We start from the raw sequence: 22381 nt of genomic DNA on the forward strand, positions 1-22381 counted from the left end.
AGGTTCGAGCCCTCCCTCGGGCATGGGTGTGTGTGTGGATTATTTTCAGATTGTGTGTGTGTGTGTGTGTGTGTGTGTGTGTGTGTGTGTGTGTGTGTGTAGTTAGATCAAGTAGTGCGCAAGCTTAGGGCCCGACGACCTCAACAATTTGGTTTCATAGCATCTTACCACAAATTTCCAAATTTCTCATTAAAATGAGACTAAGTTAATCCACAGAAGACACAAAGACTCTATCCAAGGAGTGCTCGATGTCGACTACCAGCGGCTGACTTGTATAATAGGATGACTGAACATAACCAAAAGTACTGGACTCGTGTTCTGAAGGAGTAGAATTCTAATCCCCAACCGGTCTTTCTGATTTAGGATTACGATTTCCTCAAATTACTTAAGTCGAATGCGTAGGAGTTCCATTGATAAGCAAACAGTCACAAATCTGCATCCGTCAGACCAGATTTAGGTTTCGTGGCTTCCCTAAATCAATTATTGCGAACACCGAATGATACCTTTGAAATAGCCACTGCCAGTTCTTTACCCTTATCTTTACCACTTCCGAGCTTGTACTCAGACTCTTAATGACCTCTTCGTAGCGAGGAGGTTTAATGCTAATCTTCATTTCCTCCTTCCTTGATAGACCTACGCCCTACTTTCCCGTCTATTCAAATGAGATTCGCAAACCCCGTACGTCACGCTTCCAATAAATGTCCCAAAACGTCCGTGACATCAAGGAAATAATTTCTAGCTTGCAGAGCCCAATTGACAACCAAGATCCATAGCCCTATGTTGCCTGCGTAATAGCCAGTACCATGATTAATCGTTTTCTATTTTGCAGGGTAACAGTAAGAAGTTTTAAGGACTGAAGTGAGGCCCTGTATCCTGCATTTTGGTCTCAGCCTACGAATTTTGATGGGTTTCTCCTCCCTCTCCCCTCCCCTCACTCTCTTTTACTGTCCCACTGAAAATGAAGATTGCCCCCAGGGCAGATTTAGCGTGTTTATTTAAACTGATTTATTTTTTATTCAATTGGACATCATATCAGTGACACATGTAGTATAATATGGTAAAACAGTACTATGAAATGTAAGAATGAAAATAATACTGAGAACAACAACAGTTATAATAAAAAAAAGTAAGAATTTTCGTAGTGTTACAGTTAACACTGTATGCGAAATGATTTGGGGAAACTAAAGAACAAGACGTGTGGGCCAGGTAGATAAATATTATATTTTTTTCATGAACAGCTTCTGTACTTCTCAGTGCAGGTTAGTAATTAGTAACTGTAATGACACACCAAGAAGTATTAAAATATTTCATATGAACTACAGAGACTACTTATGCATTCGTTTCAGTGAATTACATATCGACAGTAAATTGAAGTGAATGTAAAGTATTCCTGCAGAGAGTATTATCAGTTTGCTTACAACTGTTGTGGAAGCCTATTGGAAGTGTACGTTCCTGAATTTTGCATACTTTCTGGAACAATAAAAACGAATGTAGTCGTCATTTAAGCATTGTTCCCTCTGTCTATCATTCACCGAATGGATGCTGCTGCTCCTCCTAACCAAGTTCATCTGATCATTGACATTCCTGTGACTCATAAAGGGGGTGATGTACTGATCGGTCAGCCTTACATGAGCTTCATGAATTGAGACTATATACGGCGCGAATAACTAGCTCTTGGGCTACAAATATTCTTTGTCCCTGAAATGAGTCACTCTAAAATTTTATTACATATGAAACTTCCTGGCAGGTTAAAACTGTGTGTGGACCGGAACTCGAATCCAGAACTTGTCCTTTCGTGAGCAGTGCTTGTACCGACATGCTATTCAGCCGCACTCACATACCCACTGCTGCCAGCATTTGTTTCTTACTTTAAAAAATAGGAGAGACCTACAAGAAGAAGTGTAGCTGTGAGGACGGATAGCACAGTTGGTAAAAGTATTGCAAAGACAAGATACCGGATTCGAGTCTTGGTCCAGCACACGGTTTTAATATGCCACGAAATGTATGTGGGATTTCGTAAATATGAGTCATAAAATGACTGCTGCTTACGTATGCCCAGTCCATGTGAATCGTAATTGCTTCAAGAATACATGACATCGTAGATCGAGGAGTATAGAATAGCTACAAATTTTAGGTCGTAGACGTTCCACCCGTATGGCAACCATTATCTTGCCTGTTTTCACTTCCTATATCTACTTTTTTATCAAAGCAGATTTGTCCGTTTTCAGTGTGTATAAACAGCAACAGAAATAAACTGTTGTTTTTGAATTATGAACACGCATTTATCACCAATTACCCATGAAATTTATGTCTCTATGTGTCTGTGGACTCGGATTTCGCCATTAAGAGGGCTGTTGGGGCATGTCTCCGTCCGAGTGAGCCTGTTAAATGTTTGGTCCTTTAAGTGAATTTTATCCATAATGGATGCAGTTGAACTCCGTGACTGCCCTTTTATAAGGCGGCAGAATAATAACCGCTACCAATCACAACGGAAGGTGATGTTATTTAATGCACATGGTCTTTGTCCCGTATTTTTTATTTTTTCCTGTGAAAGTACATTCACTTTAATTCTCATTTGTCGTGCAATCATATAGAATTTTTCCATTTCCACTGACATTCCAAGTCTTCAATGGCAAGAAAAATTATGATAAATTGTATAATATGTGTATAAAATTACATACCCATGTTTCGTCGCATTGTGTGTTTGCTGGATTATATATTTTGTTTGGTGGTTCTTCATTAGGTCCACTTGCGTGTTCTTCACCAAAGGATGAAGAAATTAGCGCTTTTCCAATCACCTGTTGGAAAACCGCTGAAGTCTTCCACTTTGGATTCATATAATAACGCTAGAATTTCCTCACCAGTAAGCCCTGAAAAGAAAAAGAAAATTAAGGCACTATGACAATAATGTGTAAAGCTAATGGTAATATGAATATTAATTCCATGCTCAAAATCCTACTTCAGACGTTGACTAAGGTGAGTATACTCCACTAGCATAGTCCCAACACGCATAATTGTGCGTATGGAAGTTACATTCATCGTAGCTACAAAACAGATTAAAATTTTCTGGCGGACTAATTTTTAATTGTTTCTGTAGACCTTTCTGATTCAGTAACACATTTTTTTCGAATGTCAAAACGCAGCATTGGCCAAGTTAATACACAATATCTCGCGTCTGTAACAAGGTATCGATATGCTTCGAATTGTATACGAAGCATCCTTAGCAATCGTTTCACCCAGACATCAATGACATAGTGCGATAATCTGACACTACAATGCAAATAAACCACACCCACACATTTTGCTTGCTAGGTCTTTAAATTTTCACGTGTGTGGTAAATTATTTTGTTATAAAATTGTGAAATCAGGAATGATTGTTTATTTTCGTCGTTTGAAATAGAATATTATTCGATGGATAGCTCTAAATGATTGAAATTAGTGAGAATAGTAATAAAAGTAAAACTTACATGTTTGAACGAATACCTAATGATGAATTAAAACTTAGTTTGGTATGTTTGTGAAGAAATAACTGTATACAGTTCTATGGATAACCGTAGAGATTAGCGTATCAGGCTCAGCACTTTTCTCTAAAAAAGAATGCCGGATTTGATGGTCATCATCATTAAGTAATTATAGCGCATACAAGTATCCATCAGCTTCTGCACTGGTCTGAGTCTGTGGAGGGGATTAGGTGGCGAATCGTCGCATAAGGTAATCGTTCTCTAACATTTATGGAAGACGCTTTTAATAACTGCATTTAAACGATAGGAAGGAAGAAAGCTTATGAAATTTTTGTATGTCCTGTCAGCGGCCTGAAAGATGGAGCACTAAGTTAATTGGATAAGGAAGGGGAACACCTGCATTCGTCTCAAGTGACTTCAAAACTCCACCAATGATAGGCATACTGCATAGGTCTGCTATTGTGTTGTAGCTACTAAGGCTTGCCTAGTGCCTCTACCTTCCCGCTGTCATTTGTTTTAGGCGAAGACTGGAAGTATGCGTATTTAGGTGATGATCATTGTCTTCAATGAACATTTCTGTCATGTCGAATAACAGAGAAAATAAACAGGAGAAAAACAGTCCCCCAAAGCAAAATATGTGCTGGAACTGAAAGAGCACGTAAAGCGTGCGAAGAAGTTGTAATACGGTTCATAATATGTGTATATTTGATCCGCCCGCAAAAGCAACTTGCAGCGTTGGTTACAGCTCGAGATTAATTAAGAGTGACAAAAGCGATTCTGCTGTTGCTTCGTGTGTTCTTACAGCTAGTTTGGAAAAAAAAGAAAAAAAAAAGGCCAGAAAGGCCTCGAGCGCGGCTCACTGAAAGCTACTGGTTAGAGTAGCGAAATGTACAGGTAATTACTACATCTACCTTCCTCCAAGTTCGTGCCAACCTTACCACAGGTTTGTTAAGTCTCAGATGATTATCTCATGTACATTTAACAGCAGAGATGGGACCTACACAGCACACTTCATCAGAGTAGTCGTAATCTGACTCCAGAAAACGCATATTGCTTTCTTACCATACGAGCGACCGTTGAACGTGAATAGTTGGGTGGATATTCGGGGTCGTGGTATAGTGTATATACGGCCAGCGGAGGAGAATAATACCATCCTTATTTTGCAGAAGGAAGTCCCAGAAACGGATCTGTATTGGGTATCACAGTTTGCGGACTAGGTGCAAGTCTACCCGGCTGACAGTGGCTACGCTGCGCAACTAGGCGTCTGCGACGAGTACGGTCTTTCTGTCTGAAACACGATACGACTTAATGCAGGGACACACCGAGGAAACTACTGTTTATAACCTCCATCTACGTTCGACACTTCTGTACTACATCATCTTGCTATTCACGAAAAAAATAGTTTTTAAAAAACAAATGGGAGATATTGTGCTAAGGAGGGAAGCTTCTCTCCATGGCTGATGATGGCCGTAACATAGTTTTCGTTACACATCAGTTCACAAGTAGAGTAAGTGTATTTGGGTCGTTCCTTTTTTTCCACATTTACTGCTTGTATGAGGGATGAACATTAACATACAATTTCTTCTGTCACTTCTGTTGTAATCAGTCAACCTATATCTCTTGGAAAATTTATTCCAATTTCTAGACAGTCGCCTCCTGGACCTCAAAAGTGCTTTAAGCATACGTTGTACTAATCACTGCCGCGGCTTTGGTATCATAAACGTCGCCACAATTCTTCAACACCGAAAGCGAGAACTGTGAGACATTTGCAAAGATAAACTGTGGCATGCTTTGAGCAGATGGGTGACGAACTCCGGCAGAATAGTTCGGACAAGTCAAGCTATCAGTCGGAAGAGAAGCGTTTCACTCTGCCGCGTCATGTGTGTGGAAGCCTGCCGATTTTGTATGCGGTTAGCAAACTCAAAGACAGCGGGAGACCACTGTCACGATAATGGCAGTAAACTCGCTATATACGTGATGTTTCTGGACCAAATAAATATATTCGTTGAGCTGCTAAAGTGAACAATTTAGGGTAAAAACGTTGAAATAGCAATCACTTTAACCTTATGAAGATACGTGGTTAAAGCTGTTTGTGTTAGGAAAAAAACTTTCACCAACACATACCAGAGCACGTATTTGACTTACTGAGGCATCCGGCGATCCAACATAATCGAAATACTCTCAGCCGTTCAAATTGACTTCAGAGATCTGAAAACCTACTTTTGTGGTCATCTTGGGTAATTATGTTCATAACTGAGCAGTCAGTTCGTCTCATTTGCCACTTTCATTTTCTAGACTGCTTAGCCCATATCTCAAGCCGCTAAAATTTCATCCAGTGAACTCCGTTGATGTTTGCACCCACTGGAAGTGCTGCTGCAGCAGATTTTGGACTTTGCTATGTATCACACCTCCCGGGACGCGCAGGAAATTTTGCTCCTGCTGAGAACAAACATCTCCAGGCTACTTGTCTGATAGTTAAAGTCTACGTATTTGATCCGTATGACAACATTCTCTAAGGTAACAGACCAGTCAACCAATTGTCTATTATATTGCGTTACATTTTTACAGAAAGCCCCGTTTAAAACGTATTTCAGCAGTAACAAGATTTCCTAGAAGGATGGTTTCATTAACTGGCGGTTACCCGTAACTCGTTTACGAAATTGAAGTTGTCTGTCTAGCATGTACGTCAAGAAAATGCCACACACGCTAGCATCCGCTGCCCGCTGATGTTTATACGAATCTTATTACAGAAGATTACCTATATGACTAATGGTTCAAATATTTTTCTTCCTCCCCAAACACACTGTTGTTCTTGCGTTTGTTTTATATAATATCTCCTTGCGTGATCAGCGTTAGGAAAATAGATGAAATATTTTACAATTCAGTTGTACGAGGGCGTGCTGAAAAGTAATACCTCCTAATTTTTATGTGGAAACTGTTAAGGCTTTTTAAGTAAAGCATACGTTATTAATATTAATTATAAATATTCTACATCTTTATTATTCACATCTACATATTTTCCTCAACATACTCACCCTGGCGGCGAACACATTTCTCTCGGTGAGAGGCCATTTTGTTGATACAGTGACTGTAGAATGTTTAACTTTGTTGACGAAACCACAACCTCACCTCTGCTTGACATCGCTTCATCACTATGAAGGCGAAGTCCTCGAAGGTGTATTTTAAGTTTTGGAACACATGAAAATCGGATGGGGTCTAGTTGTTACTGTATGGAGGATGATCGATGACAGTGAACCCAAGGCGTCGGATTCTTGCAGACGCTGCAGCGGTCGCGTGCTGACATTGTCATGCTGGAGAGGGTGCTCCACATACGGACGAAGTCTTGAATTAGAAAGTCTATTACAGGACGCTGTTTCTCACGCAGCGACGTAGTTACGTTACACACTACCATGTTACATGCTACAATTCGTAGCCTTCTCGTGGCAGAGGGCTGCACATGTGCGCATTGAGAATAGAGATGTAGACTGTTAATAACATTTGTTTTATTTAAAAAGTTTTAAAGAGTTTTCACGTGAAAGATTTGGAGGTATTACTTTATAGCACTCCCTCGTAAAACGGGCATTCTGACTTCACGGATTTGTTAACGTACGGTTAATTAGTTTTTTCGTCCGTCTGGAAGAACTCCTTAAGCTTCTGCCCTCACTTGGACTAAGTAAAAATTGAATGACTGAAGTCAGGGCAAGACAACATTATTTGGGCCAGTGATGCTGGATTGCCAATTTTTCTTTATTTTACTGCCACACATTTCGGAATTTCTTGGACAGTGCGGGAAGAAAGCTACCGGATACTCCAACCTTCCCGTATCGCTGAAGGGCTGTATTGCTTATTGTAGCCTGATCATACTGAACTGTGTGTTTACACCTCTAGTGAAATTTCCCATCGTGTCCGGCTTTTGTCGTCAGTATTTAATACACTCCAGCGCCCATTTGTTTATAATAACTCAGTACCACGACTAAAATCACTTTTTAATTATTGTGAAATGCAAAGGAAAACATTATCTGTCATTTCAGCATCGATAACAATGTTTGCGGAGTCGCACAGTGTGATAAGAGAGACATTTTGTGGGGTTCAGATCTGTCTTAGAACAGATGCAGGCTTTGTTCACTACGTGGCAGCTGGTAATTAAGGTAATAATGCTATTCTTTACAACGAAGACACACAAATCTGATGAAAGTTTCACAACATTTTATTGGGGTTGAAAATGCTTTGTGTTATTGTTCCTAAGCATGTATAATTATGCTGTGAACTGACCCATTCTACTTTGTTTTGATAAAAGTACCGTTCCAGTGGTCTATGGAAGATGTAACTAAGTAATTAAGACGAAACATTATTTTAGTATTTCGACCCCATAGGAGATCGGCTGCACATACATAGACGACGAAAAAACAGCTATGCTTTGGCACACACCAACACTTCTTTTGAGATCATTGAATGCAACTTTTGTAAGGGAAGCTTCAATGTGTAAACAGTGGTTTATGTTTGTCCGTCGTTCCATTTGTCTCATGTGACAGAATGGGTTTCTAATGTTGATCTGGCAATGTGCTATGTCAGTGGATAAATGGCATTTAGTGGAAGAGACGGTGATGATCCCGTTCAAAATGGGACTTAGTCTGCGTGTCCTTTGGTTTCTTCGAAGATGTCACAGAAGTGGGTGTGTAAAATTACATTATTTGTTCACGGCGAAAAAGTTTTTGTTATTTACACGGTTGAATATTAAAAGTGTTTTTTAACTGGTCTCGGAATGAAACTCTTTGTTTCTCTGTTTCATTAATTCTAAGAACCATGCAATATTGCGAGAAGGTGAACTTAGCCAAGATAGCTTGAAAAACAACCTTTATTGTCGAATCGATTACCTTTTTCGGCAAGCATGGTTACCATCGTCAGACCTCGATAAAATATTGTTACATGTTTCCTATACCAGTTGTGTTAATACTCTTTCTAAACCAATACCAGGTATGTAAGGGATGAGATCAACGACGCGTCGGCACGTCAAGGTTAAAATTAGAATATAGAGAGTAATTCGCCAAATGCGCGTGCCCGTATCACGGTTTACGTCATTGCAGCCAGGACGCCGCTAGACTGTTTCCCGTGCTTGTTGGTGTACGGTTTCACACGAATACAAGTAAAACAGCAGAATAACGAGAAAATATGTCTCAGTTCACTGTCTGGTTGCAGTGAAGTACACTCTAGTGTGTGGTACGGGACACGAGCATTTGGCGAATTATTCTGTATATTGTGAGTTTAACCATGACTTCCGATGCCACGTTCATCACGTCCCTCACATACCTGGTAATTACTTAGAAAGAGTACTTGCACAGCAGATACAGGATACATGTAATAAGCTTTTATCGAGATCTGAAGATGGTAAGCGTGCTTACCGAAACCGCTAATCGACAACAAAGGTTGTTTACAAGCGATCTTGGCTAACAAGTTCACTTCTCTCAAGTGATTATTAAAGATCGCCCTTTACTACTCAAGGTAAGTAATTTAACCTTGTAATACTTTTTCAGTCTTTTGTTGTAACCCGAGGATCCTATCTAGTCTTTTTGAGCACATTGTTAATAAATAGCCGGCTCTCAAGGACGCGAAATACATAACGGAAACGTGCAATTATTTGCGATATTCAGACGCGAATACATTATCCAGTAACCAGTAATACAATTTGATAAGAAGAAACCCATCCCGAAGCGTATGTACTTGTATATTGCGTCCAAAGCGAGCTCGACATGGTGCGTCAGTTCTTTTGTGACAGCGTAGTATTTTTTTTAGTTTATTTGAAAATTGCACTGCGCATGTAATTGGGATTATGAGTGTTATTTGCCGTATCTCATGTTTGTTTTCCGTGCGTGTTGGTGTACGATTTCACGCGAATTCGAGGTTAAACTGCAGAATAGCGAGAAAACGCATCTTCCAATTTCAGAGTCATTAAAGAACGGCAGAAATTAAGAATGCCTATCATCTGTGCGTGGTAGAATGGGAAAATGAGCAATACACGTGGTCTAAAGAAGAGGTAAGCGTGGACAAAAAGCGGAGAAGGGCGCACGTTGCACAGATCAATCAAGGCTGTGCGTGGGCCACGCCCTAGCCTGCCGCTGGCGCGCAGCCATCCGGCCAATCGATGTGGCGCTGCGCCGCTGCTGCATCAATAATTAACGCCAACATGTCCACCCGGCCTACTTGGACACAATATTTCCCCTATGTGAAGCCCTACGTTCTTCCATATGTCGCCATCACTTAGTTTCGCTGTGAGTACCATTGCGCACTTTCGTCAGGCAACATTACAATATTACGAAGTGAGATCTGGACTTCGTACAAGACCACTTCCACCGTCGGAAAGCTGAGGTTTTTTCTCCACAATCGAAAGCTGTATGTATCATTTTGACTATCGATTTATCTCTCCTGGCAGTGTTACAGCCATAGCCCCCCCCCCCCCCCCTCCATCTAACCAGGCATTCTACTTAATAACGTATTTTACATTAAGTTCACATAACGAAACAGACGTTAAAAAAGATGCTTATATTACATATGGGCTACAGTGCTTAGAAGTAACTATAACATAAGTAGAGGAAAGCATCAGTAGCTATAATACCAAAAACCATAGTTTCTATTAGTTCATGGAAAGCAAAATAAGAAACGCAGATTGGAATCGGGTAGATTTAAACTAACGGCTCTGTCAGCAATGGGCGTGAGAGAAAGGGTGGGAGAAGCAGAGAACGACGAACGCAACATTGGAACTAGTTATGGACACGGCCAAACAAATGCTCCACACTCTGCTCCAAATATATTCTGCACAACGTGTAGACAGACCCGTAACTGCAGGGGCAATTTCTTCCGCAAGCATCTTCAAATCCGACATAATTTCCCATGTCGGACATAACGATAAGATACCGAGCGCCTTTGCGCATCATCGTCGCGGGGGGGGGACAGGAAATGTATTTTCTTTGTGATCCCAGCAGGATTAAAGCTGCTTATAAAGATGTACTGTTAAGTAGAGAGGGGAAAATCAGGTTTTGTTTGGATAGATAAAAGGACAATACAGGAGATTAGTTTTGCTGTGACTTTATGAATTCGCTGGTAATCTACGTTAAAAATATCGAGCACTCTCGATACCTGTAGAAAAAATCGAGACACCGAAACTTCACTGAAAAAAACGAAATCCGAGCCGACACCCAGAAATTGGGCAGAAGAAATGTGCCGGCAGGTGTAGCGGACTTCGCCTTCAGTCATTCACGTTTGACGTAACACGTGGCGACTGTTCCTGCACACACGGACCACATTTCACCTTCGAGATAATTTCTTTCAAAATGGTTCAAATGGCTCTGAGCACTATGGGACTTAACATCTGAGGTCATCAGTCCCCTAGAACTTAGAACTACTTAAACCTAACTAACCTAAGGACATCACACACATCCATGCCCGAGGCAGGATTCGAACCTACGACCATAGCGGTCGCGCGGTTCCAGACTGTAGCGCCTAGAACCGCTCGGTCACTCCGGCCGGCGATAATTACTTTCTTTTCTGCCTTAGTACGCGTACGAAGGGTGAGGAATTCCTAAATCGATGCTTCGCACTCAAACCCGCGTTGATAAAGTAATAATAAAAATCTGTCTGTCGGTAAAGTTCACAGTTCAACTGGGTGGGTGACAGCGAGTGACTGAAGTTTTTAGCACACGAGAGGAAGCTGTTACACCATCCCTGACTGTGCAAACTCGTGAGTTGATCATATTGGACGCTGCTAACCTACATATTTCTTACGAAGTGGGAAAATGGGGAGAACGCATAAAGTCTCGAAATTTTCTTAGTGATACTCGTATTTACGCGATAACATTTCTTTTTTTCCGATTCCTCGACCTGGATATTTATTTGTTCTCATTAAATTCAATGCTACGAAGTTATAAACGCTACGAATTCCGATTTGTTATCTAGTAAACAGTTTCGAATGTAGACTTTTGAAACTATGGACTGCTCTGAGTGCTGGTATTCTGTGAGGTTTTCGTTTTGTTTTGAAGTAAATAGGCCATAATCTCGAAAGGTGATTCAAACACGGCACTGCCTTACTTCCTCATTTCCAATGGTATTACGCTCTTGTCTGTTTCAAACTTACGACCCGGCTCACCTATTTACCAGTTTGCGGATCTGTAATGTAATGTGCAAACAGAACCACGTTAACAGCCATAAAAGCGAAGTCCTAAGAATCACCGAGGATTACTGCCCGAACTAACGAAGCGAGGTACCTGAGCTATTTAGAAGAGGAAGAAATATGAACAATGGGGGACCATTACTTGGGTTCTTCGCTTAGAGCCAGCTAAGAATACATGTTTGTTGACGGAACGTGGCAGTGGTTTCCAAGCCAGGGCCAGGTGTCAGTGTCCGCGGAACAGGGAAAGGAGGGGGAGGGGAAGGGGAAGGGCAAGCGGAGGCGGAGGCGCGTTGTTGGAAGTGGGTCGCCGGCTGGGAGGACACAAAGCAGCTGACGTCATCTGCCGCCTCTTACAGCACGTGCTTCCCCGCACACACCTCTTGCTCATTGACCTTCCTTACGGTATCCGCCAGTCAACTATCAACTACATCAACCGGTGCCTTATGCTTGATCGGACCAATATCCGTGTCACTAGTGACGGAACACTGTCTCTCTCCGAGAGAGGAACGTGTTAATGATGTGGGGGAGCCATGTGGATCCGTGTAGATAGATCAGGGTGCACTGTAAGTGCACTTCTCAAGCTGGAGGACCTCCGTCAGTAAACAAAATATGCACCATTAGCTTTAGAGAGTGTTGAACATCGGTGTGTGACGCTATAGTGTTAACATTTCTTTCCAGTCTTTTCGTAGACTTTATTCGAACCTGCGATGCTGCCCATTGACAGTCGGAACGCTAGAGCATCCGCAGACAGCGTGTACGGCGTACGTGCTCCAGTGGCACAGTCTTTGATGAAAACCGAGCCAATTAGGTTCGTGGGTCTCGCGATCGGCACGCTAGTCGGCTATGCGTGTGCAGCTGTGACGTATCAGGCAGTATTAATAGCAGAGCTGTGCACCCTACGTCGTGATCCTACCAGCTCTTGCTAATGTGTAACCCTTCTCTTACTGTTTGGTGAGGTGCTATTGTCCGTGTAACACAATATGCTGCTTGCCCTTGTGTGCATTTTTCTGTTTGTTATGCACGTGGAACTTCCTCGAGATCCCAATACTGTTACCTGCATCATCCGTGACACAAATGCTTTTTAATGTATTTAATTTTCTACTTATATAGTATGACTTACTCAATGTCTCAAGAAGAATTAAAAAACAAACTGCTTTTTATTTATAGAGATGCAGATGCGTATATTTACCTTATACCTTTCAGTACAGCTTGCATGATTATTCTGTGCGATAATTCACGCCTGCTATTACTTTACGAATTGTGAAACTGTCCTCAGCATATTATTTTCGTTGCCAGATCTACCCATGTAATAATGTAGTTATTAGTCATTTAAGTCACTACACGATATATTTCAGTTTATGAGCTGATAAACAGCTTTATCTAATAACTGGAAGGCTAGTATATCGACTTTGTATTAAAATCCCCCTGATATATAGCATTAGTCACTGACTCATAAAGTTTCCGAAAGGTGTGTATAATAATTGAATATTTGCTTGGATACCCAAAAAATGAGGAGGAGCCATGTGTGAGCAGCAGTGAGATTTATTCGCCTGTGGCGTGGTGCTTGTTGCAGACGCGCGGCTCCGACACCTACCTTAGCGCTCCAGCGGGCCTCTCGTGCCCCCCCTTCGCGGCCGCGAAATACAATAGCGACGCCCCAACGGCAGCCTATGCAGACGCACAGGTATTTGCCAAAATCATTTTACTTTCACCACGCACAAATACCTTAATTGTCCAAATGAAGTACTATGGTTCCGGTATGCACAAGTGCTACTCTTCTCCTACCGATCGGGAGACTTCGTGAGCAAAGGGGAATTTCTCTCTCACTCGAGCTTCGTATGTAGGGCGATTTTGGCCTAAAAAATAGAAACTCGCTTTTGATAAAAAAAAAAGAGCTTGAACTTAGTATCCTGATGTCTACCATTTCCTCCAATATATATATGCTGTTTGCAAGAAACATGGTGCCCAAGAAGAACAGTTAATATTCAGGGACAAGAGAGGAACACTCATTTGAAGCAAAAAAACTTCATATGGACACATGGCTTATTCTAATGGTTTCCGAGACAGAACACACAAAAAGTACATCGTTATTTATTTTCTGTGTTATTCAGTATATTGTCAGGTTTACGCATGTACAACAGTTAGTAAATATTTAACTTGCGGTTTACAAAGTATCAATTGAAAAAAAAACATATCTTTAATATATTAACATGTAAGCATTACCGTACACGACATATAACTGCTGGTGTACAGTTCACAATAAATGTTCGAGTATCCCACCGTCAACTTCAGTGCATTTGTGCACTCTTGCGAGAACATGTGTTGCTTGCCTGAGTGCCTCTTCACGTTCCCTAATGAAGGCAGCAGTGTCCGTGATGTGACCAAGCAGTTCATCTCGCACATTCACCTTTCTTTTGTACACCTCAGACTTCATCCAACCCCATAAACAAAAATCTGATGGTGTAAGGTCTGACGACATTGGTGGCCAGTTACTTGTACAAATTTAGAGTACGTGTGTTCCATCTCGAAAACCATTCGGAACAGGGCATATGTCCGTATGAAATTGTTTGATTCAAATGAGGGTTCATGTGAATATTGACCATTCGTCCTGGGACATCATCTGTAGCGCTTCTCCAGAATGAGCAAGTGTTTATGCAGTGAAAACGTAACTGAAGAGAAAAAAAGGAAAGAAAACACGAGATAATGTGCTGACGCTTTCCAGAAAACGTAGTGAAGAAATGGCTATACTTCACAAATCGAAGTTACGAAGAATAGTTTTCCCACTTGTGACTGAGTTTTGGGCGTTTCATGCGCAAATTTTGAAATAAATACAATTTATTTTGGAATTTGTAGTACTGCAAAGATTTTGGAGGACCATGTGCTAGAAAGCATTTCAATAAATTGAGCGGCTCGGAGAAATATAATGGTAAGAGCTACTACCGTGTATTTTGAGTTACAGGGTAACTGGCGCTGTCTATGAGCGCTGCCTATGAGCAGCAGGAAAAAGTTCTAATTTCACTCAACAGGAGTCAGGGCGGTGCTTCATGATAAACGCCAGTGGTTACCTGTCGCGGGAACATAAAGGCAAGCGACAGGTAAAATGGCTGGTGCTTTACCCGTGTACGTTTTCCGAGATTATAGCCACATTTGACGAGATACAAGAAAACTATGTTCTTAGTGATCCTGATATCTCAGACTAAGATCCTGGGTACATTCCCAATGATTCAGAGGTATGTAAATTTGCAAATCTGTTGTACTTAGTATGTTTCACGAACATAATGGTTAGTGCATGTACATACCATTAGGTTCCTGAAATGCATGAAATATGAGGTTAATCTGTGAAGGATTTCGAATTGATCTTAATATTGAGCAGTTGGTCGCTGTCTCAAATACCTGTCATAAAGGGGCAGAAGAACAGACAAAGAGGACTCTTCGGAAAAAATTGAGATGCCACCCACAGGAGAAGTTTAAGCAGAAGAGGTGTAATACAGGCGAAGAATACACCTCTCGTTCTGGAAAAACTGTAGATAAAAAGGAAATATGACCTAACTGTCTGTCTCCTTAAATGTTATGAGGAAGTAGATGAAAGCAGTGTGAGGCAAACGTTCAAATAATTCTAGGAATTGGTCACTTTGATGGTCAGAAGTCATCTGGCTGTCAACCTAAGGGATGAATGCAGGTGGAAGGTCGCTGCCCCCCCTCCCCAATGCCCTTCATCTTTACTCGTCACCTTTGTCATGACATCCGGAGCAAAGTAAGTTTCAGGAAACGAGAGAGGCAAAACCCAGTTCTTATCCTTCGATTAGAATACGACGGACCCAGAATCACTGACAAGAAGAAAGTTGCTAATTTTTTGTCCCTCTGAGATTACGTCCCTCCCGTCCATCATGATCTTTTTTTTCACTAAAATCAACGCGTTTGGGAAACGGACACATGTTTTAAGACTGATAAGTGATTAAGTACTTTCAAGCACCGAGCTGTGTCAATGTGATTTGGATAACATAATAGTGTATCCAATACAGTAATGGTTTTATTTTTATATAGTTCATGGGTTATAGTACGTTTCTAGTTCATTCTGTGCCTTTATCGAAGAATATTGATATTAAAAGCCATTTGAGACACATTCTCTGTCTCCAAACTCCCCTTTTTGGAGCTTACCATTTTGTTCCCCCGAGCAGCTCAATTCCGCTTTGAAAAAAGTGTCTAATTGCCGGCAGAATTCGAGCATGCATCTACAGTTCTCGTTTAGGTATAATTTCCAGATTTACCAAGTTTACTGTCGCAGCCTCTTGTAGCATTTGCTGTTCTTGGTCGAGATATAAGACTACAAAAGAAACGAAATTCCAAGCAAAGTAATGATATCAGTAAAACTCTGGAATAAAGGATGGAGAATGTTTCTGATCTTTCGATTTGTTTCTAACATAACCCAAATTTATGGAGCAGGAAATGTAATGTGAGAAACTAGAAGCAGGGTAGAGTATGGCGTCAAAGCTCTCTCTAGCTTCACGCCCTTAATAACGTTTGTCTTGATTTAATGGGAAACCATCAGAAGGTTCGGTGCCATGGCGTTGTAAGTAATTTAGCTTTACCTAGCTGTGAGTGTAAAAATCGGCCGACTTCTACTGTTGTATAATTTTCTGGGTTTCGGCATTAGATGTATTTAGATTAACTTCTTCGGAACAGCATTTCGTAAATAAGCAATACCCACCTCCCTTGTAACCACTGAAACGTTCCGAATTTTTAACTACTAAATGCCCGTAATCTCATTATTATCGCCAGGTCACATGTTGTATACACATGTCGAAAAAATTCTTAAACTATTTCCTGTAGAGTGATTCCGTTGCTGTTTCATCTCATTTTTCTGAAACAAATAGCATTGATTGGAATCATAATGGTAAGTGCAGTGACATATATAATAATCCAACACCAAAAGGGGATTGTGTACGTTTTTAGGACATTTGATGTACGTGTAAGAGGCTGAATGACATAGGCTCATAAAAGTTTATTTCAACGAAACCAGCTAAGACTTGGACGTTTCGAAAGAGTATTTTCGAATCGTAATGTGTTTCTTAATTTCCTAAGTCCAATCATCCTCGCGTCTAGGACCACGATAGCGGCGCATCGGCAGTTTCATATGTTGACAGGGACTTTTCTGGGAAGGTATTCATTTCCTTGGTACCATTACCTCACAACTCGGCCGTGAAATTCTGTGCTCTAGAACCATTTTGTATATAAGCACATTTAAAATAATGGGACGCTCTCTCGGAGCGTATCAGCAGTCGCGGTACACAAATTTAAAATATAAGAAAACCCCAAACTTTATTCATGATGACAAATGAATACGTATTTACTGTGTAACATTAGGAAATATCGATTAGTTACTTTGAGGAGCATACTCAAGTATGGTGATCTACAGCAGTTCTTCCTATCGCTACTAAAAGCTGACACTTCTCTTCCAAGACAAGGCGGAACTGGGATTTCGTGTCGTAGGTTTATTTAATACAAGAGGCTCTACAGACCCGATATTTCACAAGAACATTCAGTTTCAACTGACCTTCCGTCTTAACAAAAATCTTAAGTTGACGCGGCTTTTTCGTTTAGACCATTAGAAAAGTCACATTACACATGATTTTGTGCAATAAACTATTGAAGAGTTCTTTTGTGTACCAAAAACGGGAATAACCTCGACGCATCATAGGATATTAAATAGTTGCAGCATCGGTTCTCGCGTAAAAGACACAAATTAGTTGTGCGAGAAATTATCGAGCATTGGAATTTATTAGTATTTCCAGAGAGAAGTATATTCCCAAACATTTTATATGTATTCGAATAATAATAATAATAATAATAATAATAATAATAATAATAGTAATCAACAAAACCACTTAAAAACAGCTTTGATAGTATATCCTTTCTTCTCTGGCTAGAAAACAAACAACTGCATATGTCGGTCTCGCGTATTTAATTCGTCGGTTTTGTGTATCATCAGGGAGACTGATTTCGAAGCTGCCTTTTACCTGTTGCATACGCTTCTTAAATTTTTTATAAGAATTTTCTTGGGAATGTACTGTTTGCCAGAAAAGTAAACATCACATCAAAAAGAGAAGACGCTTCGGATTACCTACATTACGTCGTGGGCGATTTGTTTGCAGTCGGCGGTAATAATCGTAATCGACTTACCGAACTACTTGATTCTGTAATCACACGCGTTAAATCATTTCAGCGAGTGACTGCCTAAGTACGCTCAGTAGACATTGCTTTATAGCCGTCGGGCGATAACGGCCGGGGAATTGGTCGTAGTGTCTCGCTTATCTGCGGGAGCATTGCATTTACATTTGGCACGTGACTCCCTCGAACGTGACTGACACATTTATGTATCCCTGTGACATGTGGCAACACTGTTTACGCGTTCATTGAACTCGAGCTCTTCCCGGAAGGGCCCCAATCACACACACACACACACACACACACACACACACACACACACAGGCACTATATCTCTATATATAGATAGACTATACCAAGTCTCCGCGTCGGCCGACCTCGGTGCAAGAAGCGGCCAAGTCCGCCTGGCTGCGCGGCTCTTGGGCGCTTTTTGCATTGTGTGGGGTTTCGCCTGCTCTTGACCGACTTTCTGTTTGGCAGGCAAGGGCACACAAGTGTGGCGCGACGCGCCACGCCCACGCTGCCTACTTGCTTATACCCACGAGTTAATTTGCTGACTTCCGCCAGTCGTATTGAATGATAGAAGACGAGATTGTCTTTAAAGCTCCAAGCTTACCCGTAACTGTTCATCACGCTGTTTCGCCAACTTACAGCCTCATAAATTTACTTATTTTGCGAATTATGCAGCGATTACGAATCTCTCGCTAAACTCTCTAACGTTCGTTGATTTTCATCCAGCAGTTTGTATTCATCGTCGAAAATATCATCTTCGTGGAATATTTCGCCGTTCGAATAATGCGTGTCTGCGAGAGAGAGAGAGAGAAATTATCACTTGTGTGTTATTTATGCTCGTTTGCATTTTGAGCTTGTTGTTAGTCGGGCAAAGATAATTTTTTGTTGTCATTCCTATAGAAGATGTACACTACTTCTGGGAAAACTATTTTCACTTTTGCTTCTTCCATCGTTACTGTAGAACGTCGAGTGTATTTTATTTTCATTTTGTAGCTCTTGTTTATTCTTCCGATGCTAACTTAAAATAGAAGAATTTTGCAAAACATGTAGCATCGAAAAATTAAACTTTTAGATGTACTTTCGTAAACGTTTACAGGTAGGAATAACTCATATGATATCTTTATTGCTAAACATAGAGGTGAATTAGAAGGGATATGTAAGTATTTTTCCAGATGGCCGTAAGTCATATAGATCCTCTGTCTTGGGCGATCGCGGCAATTTCCTCTGCAGAGTACTAGGCGTTAACTTTTGTGGGATTCCAGTATTCGAGGCATACATGTATAATTAAAGATTAAGATCACAAATAATAATTTTAGTTGTGGTAAAAGGTATTGAGAAGGAATGTGACGTTGCTTCCACTGAGTAAGCACTGCCAAGGTTTTTTTTTTTTTTTAACTTAGCTTGCCGTAGACTGTGTTGACGAGCAAGCTTTTGTTGCAGACCTCATGTTCTATCTCCTGAGGCGGTAATTTGGACGCGACTTTGTTACGCCGGCTGTTTCTGTGATGATAATACAAAATTTCAGGCACGATGGAAGAGCCAAAATGTATCCGTTTCAGATAAGGAACTATGATCGGAAAACGGTTAAGTCACAGTGTACCAAGACAAACTTGGTAGGCGGCAATTCTGCCAGTGGAATAAGAGAACCTACGTATCGGTGGTTGTACGAAGTAATTAACTGATTTACTATGTATGTAGTTGCTAACATTGGTAGTTTTTGTAAACCCGAAGCGTACATAACGAGTGGTGCGCACAGGAAACCAACACAAATGTTCTTATACTGATCCAATATGATACAGCCTCATTTCAGTTCGCACGTCTTTCTCGTCAGACGTTCTCTAAAAGAAGTATAGGTAGGCGTGTTTGTATTTTTGTGGCCAGCTTGTTCACTTAATACGAACTCGCGTGTGTCTTTTTTTAATTTCATATGAAAACTGTTGTATACGAGACACATGTCGAGACTGAAGAGGATCTCATGGCAAGATTCTCGCGGCCTCTGACAGTTACGATAGAACTTGGTGCGACGAGATCGAGCCTGCACTGGAGCTAGGGAACTCCACTTTGAAGAGCTGTTATGACTGTAGGTCATTTTGCAGATAAGTAAATTACAAAACTATCTACGTGGATTTTATTTTCATCAGCATACCAATGGTGAATTTGAAATTTTCCCATTTTCGCTTACAGCTTTCGAATCAGTCGTTTCCTTAGCAAAGTTGCCTCTACCTTTCCCCACATATTTGATACTGTGTATCATTTACATCGACGTCTATACTATGAAACCTACCTTACGGTGTGTGGCGGAGGATACTTCGTGTACCAGTGTGACTTTCTCCTTTTCCTGTCCCAGTGGCGATTAGTTCGCCGGAAGAACGAGTGCATGTAAGCCTCTGTGTGGGCTTGGATCTCTCAGATTTTATGTTCATGATGTTTTCGCGAGATATACGTAGGAGGAAGCAATATATTGATTTACACTTCCAGGCACGTACGTCCTCAGAACTTAACAGTAATCCACACCGTGATGCAGATAGTCTGCACTGGAGTTGACTGAGCATTTCCGTGACGCTTGCGCGCTTACTAGATTGTAGATTTGTGGTAAAATCTTATGGGCCTTAACTGCTTAGGTCATCGGTCCCTAAGCTTACACACTAGTTAATCTAACTTAAACTAACTTATGCAATGGACAATACACCCACCCATGCCCGAGGGAGGACTCGAACCTCCGACGGGGGAGCCGCGCGGACCGTGACAAAACACTTCAGACCGCGCGTCGCGCGCTTACTAAATGAACCTATAACGTAATATACTGCTTTCTTGTGGATTTTCTCTATTTCCTTTATCAATCCTACCTGGCACGAATCGCAGAATGCCGAGTAATATTCAAGTATCTGCCGAACGAGGGTTTTGTAAGCTACTTTCTTTGTTGATGGGTTACATTTCATAAGGATTCTTCCAATGAATCTGTGTGCTATCTGCCTTACCCACTATTAATTTTGTGTGGTTGTTCCACGTCTTATCATTCCGTGTGCATACTCAGAGATATTTTGTGGAAGTAACTGCTTGTAGTGATTATTCTACAACCCTGTAATCGTCCAATAATGGGTCTTTCTGACGATACGTTTTACGGTACTTTTTTATGTTGACGATCAATTGGCACTTCCTGCACCACGCGCCTATTCTGTATTTAGCTACAATTGTCTAGCGTTGCGATTTCTCTGTATACAACAGCAGCATCATCCACGAAAAGACTCGTGGAATGTCCTACGTTAGCTACTAGATCATTTATATGTACTGTGAAGAATAATGGTTGTCTAACATCCTCTTGGGTTACGCCTGACGTTGCTTTTACATCTGAAGACTTCTCTCCGTTGAGAATGACAGGCTGTGTTCTGTTTACTAGAAACTCTTGCATTCAGTCACACAGTTGGTCGGACACTCTGTACGCTCGTATTTTGTTCATTAGCGCCTGTGAAGCATCCCGTAGACATGCATTTACTTAAGTGGTTAACTGCACTGTTGCCTCAACTCGAATAAAAATCCTGTTTTCACGGGCATGGCACTCGGGTTCAGGCCGGAGAGGAAGAATGGGTTTAACGTCCCTTCGGGAAGGAGATCATTAGAGGCGAAGAAGAAGCTCGGAATGAGGAAGGAAATCGGCTGCGTCCCTCTCAAAGGAACCATCCTGCTACTTGCGTTAAACGATCTAGGGAAATAGCGGAAAACCTAAATTGAGATGTCCGGACGGGAACCTGAACCGCTGTGGTCATAAACGCGAGTCCAGTTTTTCAACACTATACAAATTTCCTCGGCGTATCAGAACGAAAATAACATGATGGATAGGAGTATTGCGTTTAATGATTTTACTACAGTTTCTTGTTGTTGTATTCGTAGGCGAGACAGTTGCGTTTAAAAAATAAATATTTAGTATGTAATGTTCGATTTTGCTAATTCTGATGCATTTGGACTATAAAAATTTCCCAGTTCTCACCTCAGTAGGGAGTTTAGAGTACCGTATCAACGGCAAATGTAATTTGTACGAACATTTGTGACAGTTTAAAACGCTGAGTAGCGCCGAGACACAAACCCGCACCCAAGACATCTCCTGGCTATCCGTGCAGGGACCGACTTCGCGATTCTCCATGTCACGCTTTCCTGAATACTTCACAGAAGCCTACTTACGAGGCTGTTGGGGGACAGCGTCTAGCGCCGAAAGTTCAGCTTACAAAATTTTCCTGCTTTAACTGAGTCGAACAGTGTTAATGGAGCTTGGGAACTGAAACCCTTTCTCCTCGCAAGCAGACACCTTGCAATTGCACTCTTGCTGCCATTTCCGTCACAAGCGCCGACAAAGGTATACGCAGGACAGGGTTGTTTTAATAAGTTTTTACAGACTATCAGTAGGTGGCGCTATTGAGATCACAATTCAGAAATTAGTCTAATACTATGTGTACCGTGAGAGTTTGAAGAAACGGTGAACATTTCACTCGAAGGTTTTCGTTGGATGAGCTTTACGCTTATCGTAGAGGCCTAACAACAATCCCTCGAATCCCTTCGTCTTAGGTTTGGCAACAAGCCGCCTTTACTG

The 22381-nt window shown here is 41.3% G+C and overlaps 1 protein-coding gene across 16 annotated transcripts in view; it reads left to right on the forward strand.

The window, feature by feature from the left end:
- Positions 1–22381, forward strand: part of LOC126297434 (trithorax group protein osa-like) — a 307341-nt gene that overhangs the window by 24431 nt on the left and 260529 nt on the right. For 15 of the 16 annotated variants that reach the window (XM_049988261.1, XM_049988269.1, XM_049988262.1 and 12 more), the window contains exon 2: positions 13196–13306. The exons of the other annotated variant lie outside the window; for it this stretch is intronic. In XM_049988261.1, the coding sequence (XP_049844218.1) occupies positions 13196–13306 (111 nt within the window). The remainder of the gene's footprint in view (positions 1–13195; positions 13307–22381) is intronic. 16 annotated transcript variants of the gene reach the window in all.

The sequence above is a fragment of the Schistocerca gregaria genome, chromosome X (genome assembly GCF_023897955.1).
Source record: "Schistocerca gregaria isolate iqSchGreg1 chromosome X, iqSchGreg1.2, whole genome shotgun sequence".
Classification (NCBI taxonomy): domain Eukaryota; kingdom Metazoa; phylum Arthropoda; class Insecta; order Orthoptera; family Acrididae; genus Schistocerca; species Schistocerca gregaria.